At 34.0% G+C, this 27,800-nt stretch overlaps 1 protein-coding gene across 2 annotated transcripts in view; it reads left to right on the top strand.

The window, feature by feature from the left end:
• Positions 1 to 24,869, top strand: part of LOC145263698 (U3 small nucleolar ribonucleoprotein IMP4-like) — a 278,515-nt gene extending 253,646 nt beyond the window's left edge. For both annotated transcript variants that reach the window (XM_080120647.1, XM_080120648.1), the window contains 8 exons: positions 679 to 787; positions 4,880 to 4,963; positions 8,140 to 8,249; positions 10,171 to 10,303; positions 12,182 to 12,336; positions 14,831 to 14,925; positions 21,150 to 21,226; positions 24,699 to 24,869. In XM_080120647.1, coding sequence (XP_079976773.1) covers positions 679 to 787; positions 4,880 to 4,963; positions 8,140 to 8,249; positions 10,171 to 10,303; positions 12,182 to 12,336; positions 14,831 to 14,925; positions 21,150 to 21,226; positions 24,699 to 24,811 — 876 coding nt within the window. In that variant the 3' untranslated portion in view covers positions 24,812 to 24,869. The remainder of the gene's footprint in view (positions 1 to 678; positions 788 to 4,879; positions 4,964 to 8,139; positions 8,250 to 10,170; positions 10,304 to 12,181; positions 12,337 to 14,830; positions 14,926 to 21,149; positions 21,227 to 24,698) is intronic.
• Positions 24,870 to 27,800: the final 2,931 nt, after the last annotated feature.

Here is a 27,800-nt window from a genome sequence, read left to right as displayed (position 1 = left end):
CATCGGGAGAGTCTAATTTGTTATATGAAAGACAATTGCGTGTATTCAGCTAAAAATCAAAAACTGCAAAACATCCATGTCCATACTGTGATTATGACCAATTTTAGATTTTCTAAAAAAAATATTCATACTAGATGGTAAACCTCATGGCCAGTCAGTTTTTATATCCATTGATTAATAGCTGATAATCTTCAGCAGTCTCTCACTATAGTCCAAATGATATCTATCATATTCCATCAGAGGAGGTTAATTGGAATTCTGTGGTTCTCATAAACAGAAACCTCTTTGAGTTCAAAGCTGATTCACTGTTTATGTTTAGCTCACATTTTGATTCGGTCAGGCTCACGTTCATAGCAGAATAGGTAAGAACATTGCTTGGTAATTATTTCTAAGGGACAGCCTCCCTGGGGTTGAAAGTTTAGTTCCTACTACAGGCAATGATAGCTAAAAATTAAATAAAATTACCACTTCTATCAGGTCATGGCTGACAGATTGAGAACATTCATTCTGCTTCCATGAATTAAATAAAGGGTTCAATCCAAAATTAAAAAAGATGCACTTGAAAATGAAATGCGAAAGTAATCACAAAGAGAAGAATAGTCGAGTGAATGATACAAATTGTAAAATATATTCTTAAATTATTTTTTGTTTTATTTATTTATTTTTTTTCATCAACAGTTGAGGCGTCAAACACGATTGCGGCGAGAATATATTTATCGTAAATCCATAGAGGATAAAGAACGAACAATTCAAGACAAGAAACGGCGTCTACAGCAATCACTCGATGGTAAGTGTTTTGATATGAATATGCAAGTTCAATGGTGTGTTTGTATGGTGCGGGTTGGGATTGTTTGAAAAAAGTGGATTTGAGCAAAGTGAACGCCATTGCAAATAGCAAGAACATTACGAGTGATGGAATAAACTGTGCCAAGTTCATATCCTATTGGATCTTTTGCCATATGCGTTTTAATGTATGCTTTTTTTTTTTTTTAAACTTGAGGTTTACTTAGGCCCTTAGGCCACTCTAGGATAAGGAGTAATGAGTATTGTGTAGATGGCCACTCTAGGATAAGGAGTAATAAGTATTGTGTAGATGGCAAGACAATACTGTGATGATCAGTAATGGTGAAACTTGAGGATGTTTTTTTCTATTTTTTGGTTCCCTGTTTTCAGTGGCGTCCGTACTTCTGTGCGTCCGTTAGTCTGGACGATTGCCAGATAACCATCCATTAGTTTTTCCTTAGATTTTGCCACAAATTGTATTTCATTAAATCGATATGCACAGTAAAAAAAATTTTTTTTACAAAAATTCCCGTTATGTATCCAGCGGCTTAAAAGAGGTCAAAAATGCCCCAAAGTGGCCATAAATTACACTTTTTGCCCCATAGCATTAGATCGATCCATTAGATTTTCCTAAAACTTGGCTAAAATGTAGAGGCTATTGTTCTTAATAAAAATTCAGTATGGGTGACCCTGGCAAAATCAAAACATTAAAAAAAGAAAGCTGCAACAAATTTTTTTTATGTAACAAAATTGATAACATTAATAATACAAAATGCACGCGACGATTAAGAGAATCGTTTCTGTTTTCATATCATAATTTACGATGCTAAAACTAATGATATTTTTGTTAGATGAAAACATTTTAAAAAGAAGCTGAGGCAACTTTTTTCTACATTTTTTACAACTATTTTTTTTTTTAATTAAAAAGTAAATGTTATGGTAAGGTTTTTAAAAAATTAGTCTTTAACCTTAAAAAATATAAAGAATGAAGCTCTTTAATAAAACAAAAACGAAACTTTTAAAGCTGTGGTGACATTTTTTTTTTTTTGTTTTACTGTAACAAAACTTATATTAATAACACCAACATCTAGTTTTTAACATTACAAAAATGAAAATGCGACACTAGTTGTAGAGTAAACAAAACTGCGATTTATTATTCATGTTAAAAACTAAATGTTGGTGTTATTAATATTGTAAGCTTTGTTCGGTAAAAAAAAAAGAAAGAAGCTGCTGCAGCCTTTTTTTTATATTTTCATCCTTGTTTTTATTAAAAAGTTTTGTTTGAAAAAAATTATAATTTCCTATTGTCACATTTTCACGATGTTAAAGATACTTCTGTTTAGATTGTTTTCATTATAATTAATTTTTATTTATCACAAGGTGACATTACTTTTCTGAGCATCTTTTTCACTTGTTTGAAGCTTAAATTTTTACACATTGACGAATGGCCCCCCGCCTTTTTTTCTTTAACAATGAGTTAAATATTTTTTTTTTTTAATTTACCAGCAAAAAGTCAATTTGATTAACCAACGAAAAAAAGAAAAAAAAGCAACAATTTTTTGTAACCATTAGATATCACAAACCAGTATGTATACTAATGACATCATTTAGAGGAGAGGATGGTCTTTTTGAGATACTTGGAAATTAGTTTAGAGTTTGAAGGAGATAGATAAAGTCAAGCCGACCAATCGACTTGCTCAAAGCAACCAGGCGAGCTAGGAGTTAAACGCCTATCAAATGTGATAGTAAGAATCTAGGACCAGCGTTGCATCTTTCCAAAAGGGGAAAAAACACTCTGGAATAAAAAGTTGGCGAAAATAGTAACATCACCAGCTTTGAATGCTATAGTTTCAGTTTCGATTCTAACTGATGGCACCTAAATCCTATTTTTTTTTCCTTTCGAAATCATGACTCTATAATCATTCAACCACGGTAGTGGTTGAATATATGCTTAAGTCCGAAATTGAATGAATCGAGACACATTCAAACCCCCACCACTAATTCCGTTCGCAACCAAATTTCAAACAGGTTATATAGTTGGATAGAACACCTCATTAGCTACATTTTGAAAAAAAAAATTTCGAAAATTGGTTCAATAGAAAAAAAGTTACAAAATATGTGGGTTCACAAACAGGAGAGTAAGTACATACATAAGTGACTAACGCTTTTTTTTTTATTTTGCATAACTTTTTTTTGTATATAAATATTTTTACTGCGATTTTACCAATATGACATGTTAGCGTAACGGTTAGAGTACCGGGGGTTAGTGGAAAGATTTTAGGTTCAATCCCGTGTATCGTTTTTTTTTTTATAAATTAATAATTTTATTATATCATAATTAGGATCATTTTATTAATTTTTATGTAAATTATAAAATTATTAATTCCATCTACTAACTAACTAACTAATGAATTAATTTTATTCAAACAATTTTCACTACATAAATATATGCAAATAATAGGGGGGAAATAAGTTCAATCCAGCGACTGACACCCTTTCTAACTCAACAATAAACAACAACATATGCAAATAATAAATAAAATAGTTATCAATATTCAAATTTTATTTTTAGCTGCAATATTTTAAGTCTAAAAAATTCTTATTTTTTACTTTACTAGAATATCTTGTTCTTTACTTTTCCAGGTTGAATTTCTTGTCCTTTACTTTTTCAGGTTTAATAAAATCTTAAGAATATTACTTTTCATGTGTACATTTTTCCATATAATAATATATGCAAAATCTGGGCAAATTAAAATATTATATTTCAGCATAATTTACACCCTGGCAAAGCTCCTCCCTCTTCCCTGCCGCTAGTATGTATATTTTTTTAAATTTTAAAAAGAAACTATAAAAAAAAAAAAAAAATTAAAAAAACTTAGTCTCTTCTCAACATGACTTTTCAATTTGTGAAACCATAAACAAACTGCCATTGTATTTTTTTATTTTTTGAAAATTTTTGGAGAGGAAATGGTTTTATTGATTTTTAAACGATAAAGAATTACTATAAATGGAAATAATTCGTTTCTCATTAATTAATGTGCGTGATGATGATGTTTTTTTTTTGACACCAGACATACGGATGAGCAAATTAATATTTAGATTGTTTTCATTATAATTAATTTTCATTTACCACTTTTTTTTTCACTTGTTTGAAGCTTAAATTTTTACACTGACGAATGCCCCCCCTCCTTTTTTTTTTTTAAGGTGGAACTTTTTTTATATGCTTAGAGACACAATATGATGCACATTAAGTTTAGAAGAAACCTTAATTTAAAAAATAAATCGCTTGTCATTGAAAATACATTGTGAACATTTACTTTTAAACAAATAGCATATGAGTTGTTCATAAGTCAGTGACTAATTGTATTATCAAAATAAATTTGGTGTCGTTATTGAAATCTTGCAAAGATTTCTGTGCCAACATTTAGATATAATGAAAATAAAATTCTGGTTTAAGAGATTTAATAATACTTAACAGTTGCAAATGTTGAGCAAAAAAGCAAACACCAGTTTTTAAATATAATGAAAATAAAATTTTGGTTTAAGATCATCATCAGCGGCTCTGCAGTTTAACAGCGTTAGTGACCACGGCTCTCTAATGTGGTTGACTATCTGTAGCCCGAAGCAGCTCAACTCTTGACAATAATCCTGTCCAATCGATTAAGTTGTCCATCAAATTGCATCTGGGTCAACCTTGCTTTTTCGATCTTGGCATTCTACCATTCAATGCTAGATGTTCTATGCCTCTTTGACGGGGAAATATGTTCTAAGAAAGTCATTTGTCTTTTCATGATAGTTTCCATCAGCAATCCTTTAATGCATCCAAATCTGATCCATATTTCCTCATTAGAAATGTGATCTTCCCAAACGACCCCCCCTCGCCCCAATATTTGTCTCATAAACCAAGGCTTAAGATGGCTACTAAAAAAGACTGTCTATTAGTTGTCACAATCAAGTTTAAAATAAAAATTCAATCACTAAATGCAATGTATTTAAAGAATAGCTGCACTTTTTTTTTTTTAAATTTTTATATTGTCTCTGTGTGTATGTATTTATATTTTTAATTAATATATATTATTGTTTTTATTTATCTTAGAAAATGTTCCAATAACACCAGAACTAAGGAAAGATGCTATTAAGCTCAAGGGGAAAATGGACTGGGATGGTGCCGGTTCCGATGGTAAGTTATTGTTGATTATTTTTTTGTTTGTTTGGTTTTGTGCTTTTAAATGAATTTTTGTTAATCGATATTATTGTTAAATATTGACTGTAAAAGTAGTGCTAATCGATGATTATGATTATTCAAACCAAAAAGTTTTGTCAGCTAAAATATGTTTTAGAATAATCAAAATATTTAGAATAAATATTTATTTACATTAAGGAATGTAACTTAGAAATAATGACATGTAAAAACATCAGGTGATTATCTTAGTAACATATGCTAATAATGCCATTTAGAGGGGGGGGGTCTTTTTGAGATATTTGGAAATTAGTTTAGAGTTTGGAGGAGATAGACAGAATCAAGCTGACCGGTCGATTGGCTCAAAGCAACCAGGTGGGCGAGGAGTCCAACGCCTACGAACTGCGATAGTAGGAATCTAGGACCAGCATTGCAGCTTTCCAAAAGGGGAAAGAACTCTCTGGAATAAAAAGTTGGCGAAAATAAAACCCAAGACCCTGTCGTTTTTGGGGAGAATTTTCATTGCAGCTTCCTGTCAAACAAAACCAGAGATGAACCAGATATGTCCCTGATTAGTCAGATGTTGAAACCCAAACTAAGTGTTATCCATCCCTTGTAGAGTTATTTATGTAGATTATTGTTCCATCATGAACTGTATTTAAATGTACATACACACACAACAAACTGAACGGTCACAGATATGCGTATATATACACATGTATACAATCCGACCACTAGACAATAATAGTAACTCCATAAATATATACACAGTTTATATTTCTCCCCTTCCATGTTATACAGATGTCACGACACATGTGTTGTCTATAAGTAGGCATATATATTTGTTCAATTCTCCTCTATGGCTCTGGTGCTACCAGATCAGGCTGTCTGAAAATATTGGCTTCCTAAGACAAAACGCACCTAACATTGCTTTTTGCAAAACTAAAAAAAACAAAAACAACAACCACTCTTTCCCCTTTTCCTTCTCCCCATTTTCCCTTTCTCTTTCTATCCCCCCCCACTTCCTGACTGGTTAAACAAAACAACCAAACAAAACTCTGCAAATAAATATTTAAAAATATAAAAAACTTGGAGCATAAAAAAGCATAGATATGCCAGAAAAACAAACCAAACCAAACCAAACCAAACCAAACCAAACCAAGCCTTATTTATGTTGAATGCGAATGTTGGACACTAACAAAGGTTACTGAAAGTCATTTGGAAGCAACAGAAATATGGATTATAAGGAGAATTCTAAGTCTCGTGGACAGAAAGGAAGACAAATTAAGAAGTCTCATGCATAAGGCAGAGTACAACAGATCACTTCTAAATACCATCTACATCAAACAGTTGAAGTTCTTTATGCATATAATGCGGGCAGACGGGATGGAAAACTATTTGATGTTAGGGAAAATCATTGGCAAGAAAAGCAGGAGGAGGCAGAGAACAAAGTTCACGGATGGTTTCAACATGATCACAAGATGCACAACCATAGATCTCATTAGAAGGATCGAATGCAGAAGAGACCATCAGTGTCCGCGAAAACAGACTTGATACATGAAGAAGATAAGTAGTCTGCAATAAGGATTTATCAGCAGTAAATAAAACAGGGATTTTCAAAGAAAAGCCAGTTTTGAACTCTATCAAAGCAAGATAGGGCACGCTGAGCAGCTCATGCCCAGATGTGCCAACAGTATTCCATTTTAGGATGTATTTGGCTCTTATACAGATGCATGTCCACACTCAGGACGCACGTGTTGCATGCAAACAGTCGCAAAGACAAGGAATAACTCACTTTTTTCCATTGAAACAACAGACATTTATTTCCAGGTACTTTCCAGAATAACATCTTGTTTCTTGTTTAAACCTGTCGCTCCCGGCCCATGTGTGTAACACGTCTATCTCTTCTCTCTAACATGATCATTCGTCTGCGCACACATTCTTCATTTTTCTTCTTCCTTGCTGTGACGTCACCTCGCATATGGCTCGATCATTTGCATACAGCTGCCATATCCACGTCCATGCTCTGTTAAAACAAAACAACACAACTGTCTATGGTAGCACTTCATAGAACATTGGTAAGATCAAAATCTTGCCGATTCTTTTTCTTCCAGTCTCTTAAATTAGGTTCCTCTTTTTTCACTGCCAATGCTTGGATCCTTGTTTTTCCCCAGTTGAAATAAATGACTCTCTCCTAGATGACGTCCCTTGCTTTGCTAAGCTTCTCGAACTGACATTTACCCTAGACCTTAAAAGGAAGGTTTTGTTGCTAAAATCATTGGAAAAATGATTCATTCTATCAATTCAAAAACTATCAAACTCCTTAAGACGGACTACTGTTGCTACTCAGAATACTCTTTCCAAATGTAAAAGAATGTATATGGCGGTTATATGCTGATACCAAATCATGAGCAAAATGACATCACAGTAAGGAAAAAGAAAAAGAAAACGTTAGAGATGACGAAGGTCAGAAAGAAGGAGCAACATCACATTTTGTTCAGGAAACCGAAATAAATATCGTTATTACAAAATATGGATTCGAGTTTTTACTTGTATGTTTTTTACGATGTACTCTGTTGCTACAATGTTGGTTGGTTGTTTTTGTTTTACGGCGTGTCAACCCTTTTCGGGTTATTTAATGCCGGATCCAAAGATTTTGAAGAAAAAAATTTTTAATAGAATATATTTGTTGTTTTCAAGTCAGTTTCTATTCAACCCATAGTTGGAACCCTAACAGGTACTACCACTCTGGGTGAGAGTGGACCTGGGAGCAATGGTAATTAAAGGGTGGCTCCACACTCCCCAAAGCCCACAAGCTGGGGCCTCACCACTGGATATAGTTTAAGGTCATATCCAGGACCCCCATTGAGGGACTTTTATCCTCTGCAGGGGGGCAGTCGGTGTATTCTAATGCCCCACTGACAGGGCCTTGCTACAATGTGTTGGGTCCTGGGTATCTACATGTTAACATGCGTGTATAAGTGTGCAACATTACACAAATACAAAATCAACTCTGCAGTCTTGGTGAGCAGTGGTAACGCTCTGCTAGTTAGTAATGGCAGATATTTTCTGAATTTATTTCACCCACTCTTGCAATTATGCCAGCATCTGCTTCGTTCTGATCTCAGAAATATCGCCAGACAATTTTGAAAAGTTATTTTTTTTTTTTTTTGTAGGCATCATCAACCACATGGATGATGAGTACAAATGGGCTGGCGTAGAAGACCCACACATCATGGTGACAACATCAAGAGATCCAAGCTCAAAGTTAAAACAATTTGCTAAAGTAAGAGAATTTTTTTTTTTTTATCATTTGAAAAACAAATAAAAAAATGTTTTTAATTTTTGAAAGCAATTTTGGTGTTTCTTCGGGATCGGAACAAAATTTGAAAATTGAATTTCAAGTAAAACCAATAGCATCTACTTTATTATCGTGTTGCAATAATGAACATATCCAAAAATCATGAAAAATGATAAGGTAGAAAATTAATAATTGTAAATAGTTTGAAGATACATGTTTCTGTGGTATTTTTTCCGAGTTTAAAACGGAATTTTATTGCATATTATTCTTTTAAAGTGCCCTCATGTCTAGATTGTATTTTTGAAATTCACCAGCTGTGACAATCAGGCTTTAGTAGGGTGTATTCCAATTCCTTCTGTAGTGTTCATTTGAACCTGAAATCATAAAAATTGGTCAGTCATCTCATAAGATTCATAGCAATAACATACTAAATTTGCAAGAGTCTACGATAATTTTAAATGCCTGTAGAAAAAAGTCTGGAAACTTACTGAAGGCACATTCTTATTAATTATTAATTACGGTAAAAGATACTATTAATTATTAAGTATGAATATATACATGTCATTAAATCTCATGCTCTGGAACTGACGATGCGGAAGATTTGCACAAAGTTTGTCCCAAGAGTGTTTAGAGAAGATCAGAAAGACATTGTCATGACGGCAGGAAGATAGTTGAGCTGATCAATTCCGATCCCACAGTCCAGATTTTTCTCCTTGTGGCTTTTGGTTATTCCTTAAGTTCAAGGAAAGCTTTAAAGGCTGTCGTTATGAGATAATTAAGGAGATGAAAGAGGCTGTGACGAAAGTTATTGTCATGCTGACACAAGAGGACTTCCATGGGACTTTTCATAAGTTGTTGAAACAGTACAAGAGACTTGCAGCCGGAGGAGATTACTTCAAAGGGGAGTAGAGTTTCATGTGTGTACTATCAATAAAGGTGGCCGTACGAAAAAAAATTCTGGAACCTTATTTAAGGCACCTCGTACGTGTGTCATAGTTTCCAGCTTATGAATTATTTGATCGGGAGATCCTATTTATTAAAAAGGAGGATGGAAGGTAATAACATACTATAAACATTAAATTATTAGTATGTACATATGCTAATTTAATGCTTGTAGTATAGGATCTCCTGATCACTGAAGACGTGATGTAAAATTTTAAATAAATTATGTCCCTTTTAGGCCATACGTGAAACTAAAATATACCTTCTTTGTCTTCTGGCTTAGGATCCAAGGGTAGTATCTGTTCTGTTTAAAGATGGTATGATGATATCATGGGGTTTCTGTTTGTGCCGGGCGTCCCTACAATGGAAATGTGTCACAGACTTTTATAAGGATATTGGAGATAAACTGTAATAACCAGATATATTCTGACACTACATTAACCAGATTACTTAGATCAATACTTTTACAGTTTTAACAAAAGGGTTAGAATAATGTCTCCGGATCTCCATTCACACTGAATTCCACAGGTCCTGCTAGTAAATGAGGAACCATTTCCACTTAAACTCCATTTAGTATTATGCATGTTAAATTGAAAAAAAAGCATGCTGGAAATGTGTCAACATTATGTGAATAAACCGAAGCCAAGCAAAATGGTGATCATATTTTATCTAAAAACAAAACATGCTTTTCTCAATTTCACATGCATGATACTAAATGAATTTTAAATGGAAATGATTCATCATTTCTGTAATATCTAACAAAAACATAAAACTTTGCAACCAGTACAAGGCCAGAATTGAGAATAACTCCCATTACATGCAGACATTAGCACTTTTTATGAGCATGAGATTTAATGACATGTATGTATATATTTTTTCTTACTCTTCATTTCTTTGAAAATTCAGCTCAGACTTTCTGGACAACTATTTTGATTTTAGCTTTTTTTCCGTTTCTTAAATTCAGGAAGTACGGTTGATATTTCCCAATAGTAAAAAGATCAATCGTGGTAATTATGAAATCAAACAATTGGTCGATGCCTGCCGAGCAAATAACGTTACGGACTTGATTCTTCTTCATGAACACAGAGGCATACCAGGTAAGATCAACCATGTTTTAAAATTGGCTCCTTCTTTTCTACACACATACACACCCTACCTACTACCTACCTACCTACCTCTTTAACAAGGAATTTTTTTTTTTTTACTCACGTTCACCCCTAACAAGGCATATTGCCACTTGGATGCAATGGGCTACTATTTGTGACCATGTTTCTCTATCAAACTACTCTCTCAATTTTTGGTTTACAGACTTGAAACTTGCTGTATAGGGAATTAGATCTGTGGAACAAATTCAATTTGGTTTTTAACCGTTAAAAGCTGTTTAGGGTGAAATTCGAAAAATTGGAACTTGGCAGGCATAAGTCAAGTAAAAATGTATCTTCTACTCATACACAAATATCCGGTTATATGTTTAACTACGTTTATTTTTAAAGCACATAGACTTATCTCAGTAATGAATAACACTGGAGGGCTATATGTTTTGGTTTCAATTCTAGCCGATGTCAAAGTCAAATTTTTTTTTTTAATTTTGGAAATCACTATTATATATTGGGTACAATATAATGATCAATAGAGAATTGGCTCTAAAATAATAAATACGAAATCTGCATAAATTAAAATATTACGCATATTTTATGACTGGACTACACTGGGCATTCTGCTATATAGTTATTGCATGAGGTTAAAAAAAATTTGTTAATAAAAATGAAAGGGAGGTAATAAATTATTGTAAATGTGAAGAGTTATTTCCCTTGTAATTAAATTAAATTGTGAAAACTTGGTCAGAATACACCAATGAAAACTTGGAATATAAAAATTAGAAAAAAATCTGATCCATTGGATCACGTCACGTTAAACTGAAGAATCGTGAGTGGCAGTGAGGGAAGGGCTTGCAAAGCCAGTTAAATCTTAAAAAAAAAACCCGAAAAGATAAAACTCTTTAGATTAACCTTATCCTGCTCTCTCTCTCTCTCTCTCTCTCTCTCTCTCTCTCTCTCTCTCTCTCTCTCTCTCACTCTCTTTATTTAAAGTTGAGCTTTCTTCAAGGAATTAAGAAAAATGTGGTCAACTTTAGTCTTATTAGATTTTGTTTAAATTTTATTGCCTCTGGCTTATTCACTTTTTCAATGAGTACGGACGTTTTGAGTATCTGTAAGTGTATTATAATATTAGTCTTTTAAAAAAAATTTTAAATAAATTACTGTTTGACAAATTTCTCACTTTTCTAGTGACCACCTTGTGTGTCTGTATACAAAGATATAATTTTATGTATAAATTTTCAGTATTTACTTCAACAGTGCTCGATACATGTGTAGAGCTATGTAGTAAGTTATGAACATATATATGGCAATTAAGCTACACAGAATATTCCGTGTTTCATTTTCATTAGCCTGACGAATTCTCACGAGAATAAAACGCGGAATATTCTGTATAGCTTAATTGTCATATATATTTTCATAACTTACTACTATATATATATATATATATATATATTAGGTAGTTGCTGTAGGAAATCTCGAGTATGAGAGTTTAATGCAGAGCAGAGCATGCATAAATGTAAAAACAAAGATCCAACTCAAACTTAGTCCAATCTAATGATAAATTTATTTTGACCCAGTGTGGCCTCATCATATGAGACAAACTAGTCAGGTCTGTAGCTAAGTTGACTCTTTTTTTTTTTTTAAGTCAGCTACACATCTAACTGGTTTGTTTTGTCTGATGAGACCCGCACTAGGTCTAAGTAAAGTTATCATGAGATTGAACTAAGTTTGAATTGGATGTTTTCCTTTTACCCTTATATATAATAATAATTCATGCCAATATGTTTTCCATGATTTGGTATCAAACCGAAGATGATTGTTTTTTTGTGCTGCAGATGTTATTGATTCTATTGTAAACTTTCATTTATTTTTCAGATGCCATGACCATCAGCCATTTACCGTATGGACCGACTGCTTATTTTACCTTAGTGAACGTCATAATGAGGCACGACATTCCAGAAGTTGGCACAATGTCCGAAGCTTATCCACATCTGATCTTCAATAATTTTTCAACTCGTCTTGGAAATCGAGTAAGTTAAATTTTGCATCAAATATTTTTATTTTTTGGTATGACTCAACAAAGGATTGAACCCCAATCTCCCAACCCATTAGCAAACACGTTAAGCATTATACAAATAATAATATAATAATAATAATTCATTATAATAATTATACCAAATAAGCCGCTTGTTGTAGTATAATCATCATTCATTTTATATCAGATCAAGTGGTTTTGTAACATGGCAGTTTTGTAATGTGGCACTTACAGTCCAAACATCTCTCGGACTCCTACGCCGTTTGGTACGGTCAAAAAAGAACAACCAAACAAAAATAAATCCAATTAAGATTTTCTTTCTGTTTTAGCAAAAGGTATTTATTACCATTACATTCCAAACAATGCTTGCTTTTGTTTTTTTTTTCTAACTGTTCATTTTGTCTGCCATGAGATTAACAAAACCTGCCGTCTCGACACCAGCTTAAACATCTCTTGCCGCCACTGTGGGCCACATGTCTATCTTACCTGGTAACACACATTTTTCTTCCTGCTTCTTGTTACATGGTACATTTTTTCTTCTTTTTCTTTTTCTTCTGATGCAAACCTGCACATACTTGCAAAATTGCATATGTGCTCAAAACGGCTGCTGCTACTGCTGAAATCGTCACGCGTACTCATACGTGCTCTGTTACAACTTCATTTTTTGTCTGGAATAATTTTCATTAAAAAAATAAATAAAAATGGTAATGAATGTATTATTTTGATTATTTATTCTCATCTTGAATGACATCCGACATGAAAATAGTTGTGAAAATAATTTAATTCAATAAATTTGCCCCCCCCCCCCCAAAAAAAAAATAAAGCATGCCGCAGTTGACATCGAAAGAAAGAGGAGCAGAAATTTGCAGATGAAAGGTTGCAGTGGCGCAGCTCCTGTCCAATTTCCCCTTGAATTGTTTCATTGCTGGTGCATTTATTACATCTTTGAAATCCATTCCAAGATTGATAGATCCTGATTGAGAAGTCGTCCCCGATCCGTTTCAGTCAGAATCAGCAGTGAAACAGTTTCTTGTAATGTTCGTGCAGTTTTTTGTGCAGGAGTGAATAATAGGTCCTGAGCTATAATGGTTATTGAGGAGGTTGTAAGTCAAAATGAGATCACTGCATAAATGTTGGTATTCAATAGAGAAAAGGTTAATCCTTTCAAGTGAGATTTTGTAAGACAGATTCTGTAGTCCTTACACAATTTGAGAAGCCAGTCTTTGGACTTTCTCCGGGTTCCAAATATTAGATATGGAACAAAAGCCTGAATGCTATATGTAACGTCGCTGTTACACTTTACTTCAGAAATTCCCAAAAACAAAACTGGAAATAAATAAAATTCGAGTTGGCATTTTTTCTTTTTTACAAAACGTTTTTATTCCTGTTACTTTCGGCACCACTTAAAAATGTTTCTCCCTATCAAATGTTCATTTTACCAAGCACTTGTTTCTCCTTCCTTAAACCGTATGCCGGTCATAACTGGCTCATTTTCGTCCTTGCTATTTATACGTCCATTTTCTTTGACACTGACCACATGCCGGCTATTTCTCGCCTGCATCTTTACACATTCATTCTCCTCGATGCAGACTTTGTTTCTCCTTGAGCACATGTTCCATATTTTTCGTTTTTTTTTTTTTTCTGTCCTCTTTTTGCGCACACTTTCTAATTTGCATATGTGCGATTTTCTGCTGCTGCTGCTAATCTCTTCACAAGCCAGCCATCCTTTGCTGCTGCTGCTATTTTCCACACACTCACACGCATTATGTTATGCATACTCTAACAGTCGTCTGATGAGGAAGACAGAAAGTGTGAGAAATATTTCAGGAGTGAGTTTGCAGAAGGAGCATCGAATGAGAAACAGGTTGCTCTTGCTTTGTTTGCAGCCTGTTTTAAATGGCTTGAAGGACGAGTCGATCAAAAGGCCAAAACCTTTTGGATCGTTTATCGTCTTGACCACTGCCGAAAGTAAGAGCCGAGTTGGAAGGAAAACCGACTGCAATGGTTATGTACTGTTTCTTAACATACTTATGGCATTTCAACTCTCTGGTTTGTACCATTACCTTTGTCTTCCCAACACCGCTGCACAAATTCATTCATCCGTATGGAAATGCTTATTTATACATTCACTAATGTTATCTACTTTTCCAATAATGTTTGCTTTATTTGTTAGTCTTTTTTGTTTGCTATTTTTTAATTTCTTAGAGGTTAAATTTGGAAAGTGATTTTGTAGGAGTATTAAATGAGAAATAGGGAGCTCTTTGCTTCATTTTTAGCTAGAATATAATGTTTAGATGACTTGAAAGACGAGTCAACCAGAAATTACACAAATTGTGAATCCTTTTTTCAAAAATTCTAAAACATAATGTGAAACACATGTTAATTTAATCTTTCAGACTATTTCATACCAAGGTCCATCTGTTAGTTATGTCTGTTAGTTTTATTAATATGTCTAATCAAAATTATTTTTATTTTTATTTCATTTTCAGGTAAAGAATATTTTAAAGTATTTGTATCCTGTCCCTAAAGACGAAAGCAAACGGGTGATCACATTTGCAAATTCAGATGATTTTATTTCATTCAGGTGAGTGTAATTGATTTATTATCAAAAAATAACAAAAAAACAATCTGGTGATTGTACAACGGAAAAAGGTGTGGCAAAACAAATACATAACAAATAACTGTTACCAAATGCAAAAAAATTTACTTTTCTAGTTATGCATATAATTTTAATATAATTTTAATTGATTTACTGATTGTAAAATTTATTATTTATGAATTTGTTAGCACCAATTTTACTTAGTCAAGCCAGCATGTTTTTCAAGATGGACGACAATTGTTCAGTATAAGTAGAAATTATTTTGAACTAAAAAACAAGTAAGTTATAAAATATACAGATTGATTGAAAATCAAATATTTGAATAATTTGTGACGGTTATTAGTTGTATTTTTGTTTTAAATCAACTAAATTATGGCAGCCATCTTGAATCAGTTTTTATTATAAGCATTCAAAGAAATGATACAAATTCTGAAAAAATAGCACTTTAGAAAAAAAAGCCCCAAAAGTGAAAAACTATGCAGATTGATAGAGGATTAAATTTTCATACATTTGATAAAAAATTTTGTGAATTTGTATTCCTTTTCACTTCTTTTTTATTTTTCTGGTTAACTATAATGCACAATTGCTGAACACAGAATTACATCCTTTGTTCAATTATTTTAATTGTATAATACTTTTTATATCGTTGTTGGCTTTCTTAAATTTCAAATTTGAATATTCATTTCATAACAATATTTAAAAAAAAAAGTACCTTCCAATTTTTTATAACATTGTCAACTGAGTTGCATGCTTGCACTTGAAGAGATTTATAGACTGTCCATTTTAACATCACAATGGATTTTTATATCTCCAAGAGGGAAAAAAATGATTTAAAAAGAAATCGCTTTGCAAAGACTAAACTGAGTCAAAAGCTTTCTTTGCATCTTTAAAGGTAAATAAATGTTCTTTTTTTTTTTCTTTTTTAAAGAAAAAGTACATATTGTTTGCGGCCTTCTTAAATTTCAAATTTTAATATTCATATCCATAACAATATGTTGAAAAAGTGCCATCCTATTTGTTTCGATTTAAATAGATTACATCAGGTAATATTAGCCTCTTTTATCTTTTATACAAAGATTTACCAGAGGTTAGTGTTGCCTTATATTATCTGTTTAGATCAAAACAGTAGTTCTATTGTCGTAACCAATGGTAATTTTGTTTACCTAAATCGAATAAAATAATATCTTGCTCTTTATATTGAGCATTATCAACAACCTCGTGAAATGCAATGAATTTTTACTTTTGAATATTTTTAACCTGAAATAAATAAATATTAAATTTGCATTAATTATACATTATATATTATTTTTTGTTCTTTATTAGTGTCGATTAGTGTCAGAAAAAGATTTAATCCAGACAGCATAATGTGTTCAGAGCAAGAGTATAATGATTGGGTTGGGCGGAGGAGAAGATGGGAGTTGGGGAGAGGAAGAAGGAAAGAGAAAAAAGAGAAAAGTAAATAGCACTGTGTAGCTAGTTATAATACATAATCTATAATATAAATCCCACCTGTCTGTTGAAATGTGTGTATCTATGTATGTTTTGCAAAAACTTTCAACATAGGTAACAGATTTTCATGAGACTGGTATCATTTTGAAGCTTGACCCTTCGAGTGACAAATATCGAAAAATTGGCTAAAAACAGTAATTCCTTCACCCTCAAATGGGCACTTTTCTACAGGGAAGGGTCGCTTTTTTTTTTCAATATTTTTTAAAGTCATCCCCTCTTTCCGATTGACTAGCCTTAATTTAAACATTTGCCACTTTCCGGTTTGATGATGGACGCAATGGCAAAGACGTCACATTTGTTTGTTTTTTTTTTTTCCACGTTCTTTTCCTCCTTCACGGTACGGGTTCAAGCCTGCCTGCCGATTGCCACTTTTTTTTTTGCTCGACACACACCTCCAAACACACGGGCAATGCCAGGCACCCAGGCCAGTCTAATATATAAAAGGCAAAATGTGTGCGTGTGTGTTTTTGTATGTCTGACGAAATCGGTATCGTTTTAAAGCTCTGTCCTTTGGATGACAAATATCGAAAAATTGGCCAAAAACATTAATTCCTAAACTCAGCCATTTTTTACAAGGGGGGGGGGGTCGCTTTTTTTCATCGATATTTTCGCAAATCATCATTTTTTTTCTGATTGCCTAATTTCAATGCTCTCCACTTCTGGTTTGGCCATGGAGACATCGGCTAAGACGTTACGTTTTTTTTTTTTCACTTTCTTTTCCTCCTTCGTGTTACATGTTTGAGTCTGCCTGCTTACTACCACTTTTTTTTCTCTCTCTCCACCAAAACTGCCTACTGTTGTTTCTTCCCTCTCCCTGGCTACTACCACTTTTTTAACCCCCCCCCCTCCCTCTCCCGGGTTCCTTACTACACCACTTCAACACACGTGGGCAATGCCGGGTACCCCAGCTAGTGTATAATAAAAGGGAAGTAACTCTGGTTTTAATTAAAGAGTTACTTCCCTTATGCCGACTCATTCGTCGAGGAATCCATATAAATGAGAGTTCTCTGTGTGTCCAGCTAGAAAAGAATTGGCTGGGAAGAGGAAAAAAAAGGAGGTTGAGTGAGAGGAAATGCAGAAGGGGGGAAAAGGTCATCTTCTTTGTGTGCTATTCTTCAATTTAATGATCATACTGCTTATCAACAGTGGGAGTATCTATATGGTACTCATATCTACGTATGAGTGTCGTATAGATACTCTCGCTGACAAAAAGATATCGGAGTTGACATGAATCAGCATTTGAGAAAGGTTATGGTCTTGTTAGGTCGCAGAATGATCTTTTCAATTGTCCATATGGTCCTCAAGGACAGTAAAAACATTGTCAGCTGAGTGAGGAGCATTTCACTGATGACAGTTGTTTTCTGTACACGATGTTAGAAGCTTATAGAGTTTGTTAAAGTTACCAACTGCCAGGTGGTTCCTCAGAGTTGCCACCACAAACTTTTTTTGTTTTATCTGCCAGGTTGATAGTCCTGCTCGAAATTTTGTCTTTTGACTGTGACTTGATCATGCTTAGTCAAAAAAGAACAACCAAACAAAAATAAATCCAATTAAGATTTTCTTTCTGTTTTAGCAAAAGGCATTTATTACCATTACCTTCCAAACAATGCTTGCTCCTTGTTTTTTTTCTAACTGTTCATTTTGTCTGCAATGAGATTAACAAAACCTGCCGTCTCGACATCAGCTTAAACATCTCTTGCCGCCACTGTGGGCCACATGTCTATCTTACCTGGTAACACACATTTTTCTTCCTGCTTCTTGTTACATGGTGCATTTTTTCTTCTTTTTCTTTTTCTTCTGATGCAAACCTGCACATACTTGCAAAGTTGCATATGTGCTCAAAACGGCTGCTGCTACTGCTGAAATCTTCACGCGTGCTCATACGTGCTCTGTTACAACTTCATTTTTTGTCTGGAATAATTTTCATTAAAAAAATAAATAAAAATGGTAATGAATGTATTATTTTGATTATTTATTCTCATCTTGAATGACATCCGACATGAAAATAGTTGTGAAAATAATTTAATTCAATAAATCCCCCCCCCCAAAAAAATAAAGCATGCCGCAGTTGACATCGAAAGAAAGAAGAGCAGAAATTTACAGATGAAAGGTTGCAGTGGCTCAGCTCCTGTCCAATTTCCCCTTGAATTGTTTCATTGAATTGTTACTGTTTCATGTTCCTGTAGGGAAAATCGTAACTTACCTGAATGGCGCACATGTGTGCCTCGTAGATTTCAGTCGCTTAACAAGAAAAAAAAATGATGACTCCTAGGTGCTGTTGTACTTGATGATCATGCATGAGCAACACAGACTCTCGCCATTTTTATGCAAGTGAGACAATGTCAGACGCATAAAAGGAGCCATGGAGAGAACGTGAGGTTGAGTTGGAAGAAGGTGTGTTACGGAGATGGACACGTGCCGCAGACTGTTTAAGTTAATTAGAAAAAAAAATGTGGGTAGAAAAGATCAAAACGTTATTGAAACTGGCTTTCAAACTAGAGTTTCATTTGTAGTGGCGTATCAACTATTTTTGCCACCTAGGGCAATTGTAAGTATTCAACTTAAAATATTTATTTTCATAGGACATAAAACTGATACTACAGCTGAAAAATTCATTTAAAAACAATATCACACACATAAAACACAAAAAAAAAAAATATAGTGCAACCGTAAAAATTTATTTTGGTATAAAATTTCAGATTTTTTTGTGAACTTTTTATTTTAATTTTTTTCTATTTTTACCGCCTCAAAATGCCACTCCCTGGTATACGTCGCCCAGTGTGGACAAACCCACCTCCACCCCTTTGCTACGCCACTTTCTAGTTGAGAGATTGTCAAACCTCCTCTGAAAAATTGCCAATCGACATGAATATCAACAAGGCCCTGAAACCTATTTGATAGGCTAATGCGGAGTTATTTGAATGTTTGCGGGTACTTAAGCTTTGAAATATCAAACTATGTAATGAAGTTTGTTTTTTTGGCTTTGAATAAGATTAAACTGACGTGAACGATGACATGGTCAGAGTCATTTTTGTTGCCAGTTTTGGTGCCTCTATAAGCATGGTAGTCAAGGACACTGGAGGACCATCGAGCTTTAACCAAGTCACACTATTATTCAAGTACCAGGTCAGAAGATGTCGTTTTCGATGTTAGAAATGAGTGTTTGATGCTGCTAACCTGTTAATGGAGGTGAAGTTGATGAGGTAATCCCCATTAACAGGTCGGATACACCGAGTATGTGCTTAGTGAAATTTTTAATCCAGAAAAAATGGATTTCCACTGAAATCGCTAAAGCTTAGCATGGTTTACTGCTTTTTTTTTTTTTATATAGAAAAGTCCGATTTCTGCTAAATCACAAGAGCTTATCTCCCTATCTTTTTTTTCACTGTTTGACTAGATTTTATTTCTCATTTCTTTTTTTCTATTTTCTCTCTCTTCATCTTTTTTTCTATTTTCTCTCTCTTCATCTTCCTTTATTTTCTTTTTCTTTTGTGACAGTTTGCTCAGAAAATTTAAAGTGTTAATTTTATAGAAATTTTATTTTCCTTTTTCTCTATTTACCTCCCCTTCCTTTTTGCCCACTATAGTGTCTTTCTACTCTCTCCATCACCTTGCGTTCCCCCCTCTAATTGGTGTATTTTCTTCTCTCTTTCTCTCCTTCTTTTCTCCCCCTCTTCGTGTATCTTGTGCTACTACTTCTTGCTGTATCACGCGGGATTCGATTGGCTAAAACATTGAGCGCGCCATTTTAAAAATAGTGAAACCAGCAGAAGCTGGAGGAAGAAAAAAAAAGCACCAGAGCAGTGTTGCGTCAAACTGAATTACACCGGAGCGGTGTTGCGACGAACTGAAAAAACCAGAACGGTTTTGCGACGTTTGAAATACAAGAAGAAAGTAATATTAACCGAGATTATTAAACTTACCAAACAAATCCTGAACAGAATCGAAATCAGATAAAATTATAAATTTAATGAACAAGCAAAACAGTCTGTTTTCAATTTCCCATAACAGCAGTTGGAATTACTATTTTATTTGATAAAATAGTATCTATATGTTATTTCCGGATGAATATTAATTCGATGTTAAATAACCCAAGAAAGGGTTGATATGCCGTGAAAAAAAAAGCAAAGTAAAAGAAATAAATTTTGGTAACGGATCCTCCATCAATTTATTTCTAGTGGTGAGAAGTCCGATAAACTCAATTGGAAACTGCTAATGATTTATGCATCTCAATTCTGCATTGAATAACACAAAAAAAGGGTAAGAAGTGTTGACGTGTTCCAACTACGTAAAAGTATAATTGTTAAAAAAGTTCTTAAGAACCGCCAAAGGGACTGATTTGGCAGCCCAGTTGAACTATACATTTCCTTTTCTATCATTCTTTCCTTTTCTATTTTTCTTTTTGATAAAATTTTATACCAGTTTACCTTGGTCGCTTTATTTCTTATTAAATTTCTTTTAGAAATCTTAGTCTCGTGCAACGGGATAAAATTCGTTGAACGTAACGATAAAATTTCCGTTAATTTTGCCTGAAAGTTAAGACTTTAAATAATTCATGATGGAATAGGGTAGGGTTTAGATGACTTCCTGTTTCCTTTCTTCCATATTTGCACTTAATGTATTTCTCTTAAAATTCTCAAATTGATTTCAGCTGCTACTTGCATCCCTGTTATTACATTTTTTTTTTTTTCTCATTTCAGACATCATGTTTATAAAAAGAATTTAGAAACCAAAAAAATCGAACTGGAAGAAGTTGGACCACGGTTTGAACTCAAATGTAAGCCTAGCCCGTTTTCTGCTTGGACTTTTATAAAACCTATCTACATTTATTTTACACAAACTGTACATACCCGGCATTGCCAGGTAAAAAAAACAATATGTTGCCATCGGAATGTTTAGTCACATACTATTTAAGATACACCAAATATCCTAAGTCCTGAAAGTTGACCATATTTTGGACTTTTGGAAGCATAAAACATAACCATCTTCAACTATGTAATTTAAACAGAATAAAAATCTCATAGCTAAAAGAGAAATAACTTTTGGTTAAATAAAAACTTACTTCCATTTTTAAATGCGGCTGATGTTGGTTATACTAATAACTGAAATTAAATTAAATGTTAATTAAATTAAAAATAAATTAAATAACTCCACTTTATATAATATTAGCCTGGGTGCTCGGGATTTTGGAGGTGTGTTGAGCAAAAAAAGGGGGGGGTAGTAGGCGGGTAGGCTCGAACCTGTACCGCGAAGGAGGAAAAGAATGCGAAAAAAAAGAACTTGACGTCTTTGCGATTGTGTCCATCGCCAAACTGGAAGTGGTGAAGGTTTGAATTAAGGCTAGTCAATCGAAAAGAGGGGATGACTTTCGAAAATATCGGCGAAAAAGCGATCCCTCCTTGTAGAAAAGTGCCCAGTTTAGGGTATAGGAATTAATGTTTTTAACCAATGTTTTTATATTTGTTGTCCGAAGGGTCGAGCTTCAAAACTATACTGATCTCGTGAAAATCCTTCTCCTCTGTCGAAAGTTTTAGGCAGACATGCAAACATACATACATACATTTAAACAGACAGGTGAGATTTATATTATAGATTTCTAAATATAATACTTAAAACGATTCTATTACTAATTTCTATTCCAAATTTAAAGCTCATTATTAAAACAGATTTTCTTTAATGTAATATGCAAATGAGATAACCTCTTCAATGTTGATCCCTTTTGAATAAAAAGTATATATAGAAATTATGAAATATAATAAAAGTATAAGAGTCCGTTTTCAGTATTAAAAGCTATTTGTAAAACTTCTGTATATATTTGTAAAACTTCTGTATATATTTGTAAAACTTCTGTATATATTAACCAAATTGTAAACAAGCAAAAACAGGACTACAACTTTATTATTATAGATTACTTATATGCATACTTTTTTTCTGGGGGTAATCTAGAATAATATATATTTTTTAACCTCCTTTTGAATTGATTGGCTTATTTCTTTATATATTTCTAAAAAGGTATCAATCATAGACAAAAGCTACTGATTTTTGTACTGACTGACATACTTTAAAAAGCTTGTGCGTACTTTAAAGAGCTTCATCACATGCTTGAAAACAAAATTGCTTCATTCAAAATAAATAACAGTGTTTATTCAAAGGGAGGTTTAGTTGGAGCCCATCTAAGAACATTACTTTTCTTTAGTTGGTTGGTTTCAGCATGATTTCCATTTAAGGAGACACTTTATTGCAAACAAAGAAAATACCTCTCGGGTGGATGGACTCTAACCAGAGATATGTTCAATTTTCTGTGTCTCCCCTCTTTTTCTCTTGAGATTTTTGCCTGACCTAACCAGGGTATAACTCCAATTACCACAATCCTTTAGCTAAGTGCTCAACCTGTCTGGGGAGGTACACTCGCCCAACTAGCCACCAGCCCTCAGAATAACCAACTGCCAGTGGGCCGGTTCTATATGTTCTTCTCACTTACACCTTCCCATCTCCTGAAATCTCTTCAGCCCTGAGCGGAAATCTTAGATTTTGGCCTTTGTCAGTAGTCACCATTCACCCAGAAGCTGACTTTCCATTCAAAAGAGTTTATCTGGAACATATCTAGGAACACTAGCCTGGGTACCCAACGTTGCCCGGGTGTTTGGCGGTGTGTGTTGAGCAAAAAAAAAAAAAAGTGGTAGTAGGCAGGCAGGTAGGCTAGAACCCATATTGCGAAGGAGGAAAAGAATGTGAAAAAAAAAAATGTGACATCTTTGCCGTTACGTCCATCGCCAAACCGGAAGTGGCAAAGGTTTAAATTAAGGCTAGTCAATCGAAAAGAAGGGATGACTTTCGAAAAGATTGTCGAAAAAGCGCCCCCCCCTCCCTGTAGAAAAGTGCCCAGTTGAGAGTGAAGGAATTAATGTTTTTAGCCAATTTTTCGTCCGAAGTGTCAAGCTTCAAAACAATCCCGATCTCGTGAAAATTCGTCGCCTCTGTCGAAAGTTTTAGGCAGGCATACAAGCATACATACATAAATTTAAACAGACAGGTGAGATTTATATTATAGACTAGCGTGGCGTTGCCCGAGTGTTTGGAGGTGTGTATGGAAACTCCGGGGGTGGGGTGGGGGGGTTAAAAAAAATGTTTTGGTAGGTAAGTATGAGGATTGAACCCGAACCCTTGAGGCAAAGTTGTAAATTAAAGTGTGAAAAAAAAAAAATGTGCGACGTTAACGATTGCCCCACCTCGAGATTTTTTTTTTTTTTTTTTACATAGGCGTCACCACTTATCAAGGCCGATAGGCCACTCAAGGATAAGGGTTGAAGAGTGTAGAGTAGTCAAAAGGACAATATAGTAATCGATAGTAATGGAAGTTCGGTAAATTTGTTAACTTAAGTGGAACGGCTCATCAGAAACTTGTTCACGTTGGACTTGAAGACAACCATATTATAGACAGCTGGAAAGCAGGAAAATGGAAGACAATTCCACAGGCGTGCAGTTCTAAGAAAGAAGCTTTGATCATGGAATCTATGTTTAAGTTTAAACACAGATAAAGAGTGATGCTAACGGAAACACGTTTGAATTTAATTACTAGGATTTGGCAGGTGCCCATTTTAATGAGTTAATGAGGTCAAGTTTGACTGCGGGATAGTATTTCATTTACTGCTGAACGCTTTTTTTTTCCCCAAGATGTTATAGGAAAAAGACTAACCCACATGCGGTGAGCGACAAATGTTGAATATTTATCTTCCCGAAATCGAGCAAATTAAATAGACAGGCGAACTTCGTTGTTAACTGTGAGATATTACAATTTATATGTGATATAAAAAGTTTTAAAAAGTTGTGAAGCAACCGACCGCTTCTCTGAAAAAAGCCTTTTGTAGACACACAGAAAAAGCGAACACACATACAAACATACATACATTTTCGCTTTTATATTTATAGATTACTTTTCTCAAGTAGGTTGGTCTTTACATGATTTCCCATGTAAAAAGGCACTTACTTTATTTCAAAGAAAGAAAACACCTCTTGAGTGGATGGACTCCAACTAGGGATATGTTCAATTGCTTTGACCAAGTATCTATCACCTGCAACGTCTACCATTCATATGTACCAACAAAACATGCAAGCCAACGCATGTTTACATATGAATCACAGAAAATTGAGTTGCATCCTATATTTTTTTTATCTTAAAATCAACAAATTATTTGAAAAGGTTACAATAACTACTTTTTCACTATAAACATTTTCTTTATTTTTTCCAGTGTACAAGTTGATTCAAGGAACGATCGACAATGCAGATACGGCCGATATAGAATGGGTGTTCCGACCGTATATGAGAACGGCTGCAAAGAGACAATTTTTGGCTGGTGAATAAGAATAAGGGAAACAACCAAAAAAATCCGATGTAAATAAAATTATAAGTTTTTAAAGATTTTACTTGTTTTCTTTATTTATATACTAGAAGAATACCCGTCCCAGAATGGGTAAAAATAATTCCTTAATCAATTTTTTACTACTTTTATGTCCACTTTACAAAAATGGAAGATACCAAGTTGGTGCAAAAGTTTTTCTGATTTAATATTTCATGAGTGAAAATAAAATGAAATGAAAAACTGTTTTGAAAATCTTTATTCATAAAAATGACGACCTTCGCTCTCTGATAACTTGATTCCCTCTGTTAACAAGCTTATAAATGATTTGCTTGTTTAAAATTCTTTAGGTTTTGATGTGAAATATGAATCTAATTAATTTTCAATCTGCTCTCGTGATGTTAACCTAAGGCCATCTAAATGGTTTTGTAATACTTGAAATAAGGGATAATCTGAGGGAACTAGGTCAGGAAAACATGGAGGATGTGTCAAAAATTTTCCATCTAGATCTTTCTAGATCTTTGATCAGTATTGCTGTGTGAGGATGAGCATTATCATGATTGAAGATGATTCCATTTCTCTTGACTAAAGAAGATTGGTTTCAGGTCAACATGAGCGAGAATATTGGAGAAAAATAGGATGTTTTAATAATCTGAAAGAACAAAGTACAAAATGGTGATATGTTTAAGTAATAAGAATATGCATAAAATAAATTACAATCGTTTTAAATGCCCCTTCTACAAACCGGCAAAAACTTTTGCACCAACCTGGTATAATGTTACTAAATCTTATGCCTAAAGTTCTTATTCTGATTTTTTTTTTTTTAGTGACATTTTATCCCAAACAAGGCACAAGGCCACTTAATTATGATAGGCTACTATTTCGAACTAGATTTGCAGGAGAACTATTTATGGAGTTGGGCAGCTCTCAGTCACGTGACTGAGTTTATAAAATATTAAGCTGGTAACACACTCTTTCACTCTCTTTTTTTCTGGCTCTTGCTGACAACACACGCCTCTATTGGAGTATGACTTCGCCTAGGGCCCTTTGACCCCGGGCTAGCATGAATACAAACAAGCCAACATGGTTAACTCCACATGCGGTACACCCACAAACTTATCTTACAGTACCGTCTCTAATCTTTTGTGATGCATGCTGCTACAACTAACTTTTAAGAGACAAATAATCAATCATGGCTATGAACCATAACTTCAACACACACACATGAACTTTTCTTTCTTTCAACAAGTTTGTCTAATCTTTAATCTATGCCTCCATATAGGAACACTTTTAATGACTAACGCATTTATCTCAATACCTTACTAACGAAGATGACCAATAAAGTTGTTATTCAATGTTAGAAAAATGTCTTATTTCACATTTTGGCGACTCCAGACATGATGGCAAACATGCAACGTTTGTCGACATCTTTATACTACAACTTTAATTGCTTCTTTGAACCTATTCAGTAGTCTCATTTTCGAACTGTTTCACAGGAAGAGAAAAGATACTACTCCATAGAGCGTATCTGATGCGATCCCTGATGGCTTCCCAATCAGCCTTCTTATAGTGCCTTATCCTTTTGAGTAATAGCTGTTCAGCTTTGGGTCTAGAGTTTAGGGTGATTTCTACCATTATCACAATGTGATCAGCATTCCCAAGTGGGCTATGGGCATTCGTTACACAATCATCAGGAACTGTGGTCAGAAATAGATCTAGAAGTGATGCTTGTTGGTCCTGTCCGTCTGGGAGACCGGTCGGAAATGTAACTCTGTGATAGGGAATGAGATATAGAGAAGCTATTTGTTATGCTACCAGCTGCATCTGTGTAAGTAGAGAAATCAAGCCAATTACTGTGATGGACATTAAAGTCACCAAATACATGTGCTAGTGTTAAGGAAGAGCGCTGTATCTATGTTGTCAGAGACTTGGTTGATTAGTCACGGTCACCGAGAGTAAGAAGGCTTGTTAACTGAAAAATGTCTGCAGGCAATGTAGGTAAGATTTGTCAGACTGTCAGTACTATATGAGGACTATTTGAAAAAGAGCAATAAAACATTTTTAAAAAGAAAAAGGAACACAGTTCGATTAATACTTAAACTGAACTTTATTCAATATAAAATATAAATATTATCTATGTAAAATTAAGTCATTTGAAAGCAATATACAATTTAATACTGATAAAATTGAATTATGAATTTAGGGAACAAACAAAGAAACATTAAACACGAATATTTTTTTGGCCTTCAGAACAAGATCACAGTGTAGTATCTGTTTTGATGCTACACTTTACCTTTTCTGTCTTCAGTCGGTGGAGGAGAAATATTTCATGACTGAGATTATTTTTGTTCCTATCCAGAGTGCCCCTTATTGGAAATATTTAAATAACTATTACTTTAAATACAGAAATTATATTTAAAGTTTTGGTTTTCTGTTCTTCTATGTCCATTTTTTTCCCATGTTTTTCATCAAAATGTGTAGCGTATTAGTTGTCTCACAAGCCATCATCAGTGATCACTCACCTGTGGTGTTCCCTGGAGACCAAGTGACAACAAGTTTCCCCAGATTTCCGGTGTTCTCCACTTCTTGACCACTTGTGCAGATAATTGCATATTATCGCAACAGCCGTTGTCACTGATTTCTCGTTGGCATCGGCCATTGGTGTTTCCTGGAGTTTGGGTGACAAAATGCCTCCCCAAGGTACCAGATTTGAACTGCACACTTCCAATGGAGATTTGGTTAGTACTCTCCCATCTCGGTCTTTCTATCCTCCCTGACCCTTCACAACTAGTTGGTGTGGCACCAGTCAATGTCATCTACACCAGTTTTTTATTATTATTACGATAATAATAAGGGTGCTTGTGCCGTGTACGCACGTATATTTTAACTATTATTTTCAAGTTAAATTAAATTTTGGGTTTGTATTACAATACACATAGATTAAAAAAAGTTGTCAAAAGAACAAATATATAACAAATAAATGTTATCAAAGGC

Source organism: Euprymna scolopes, chromosome 39 (genome assembly GCF_053919585.1).
Source record: "Euprymna scolopes isolate OS-2025 chromosome 39, ASM5391958v1, whole genome shotgun sequence".
NCBI lineage: Eukaryota > Metazoa > Mollusca > Cephalopoda > Sepiida > Sepiolidae > Euprymna > Euprymna scolopes.
Note: the sequence above shows the minus strand (reverse complement) of the source record. Positions and strands in the feature narration are given on the sequence as shown.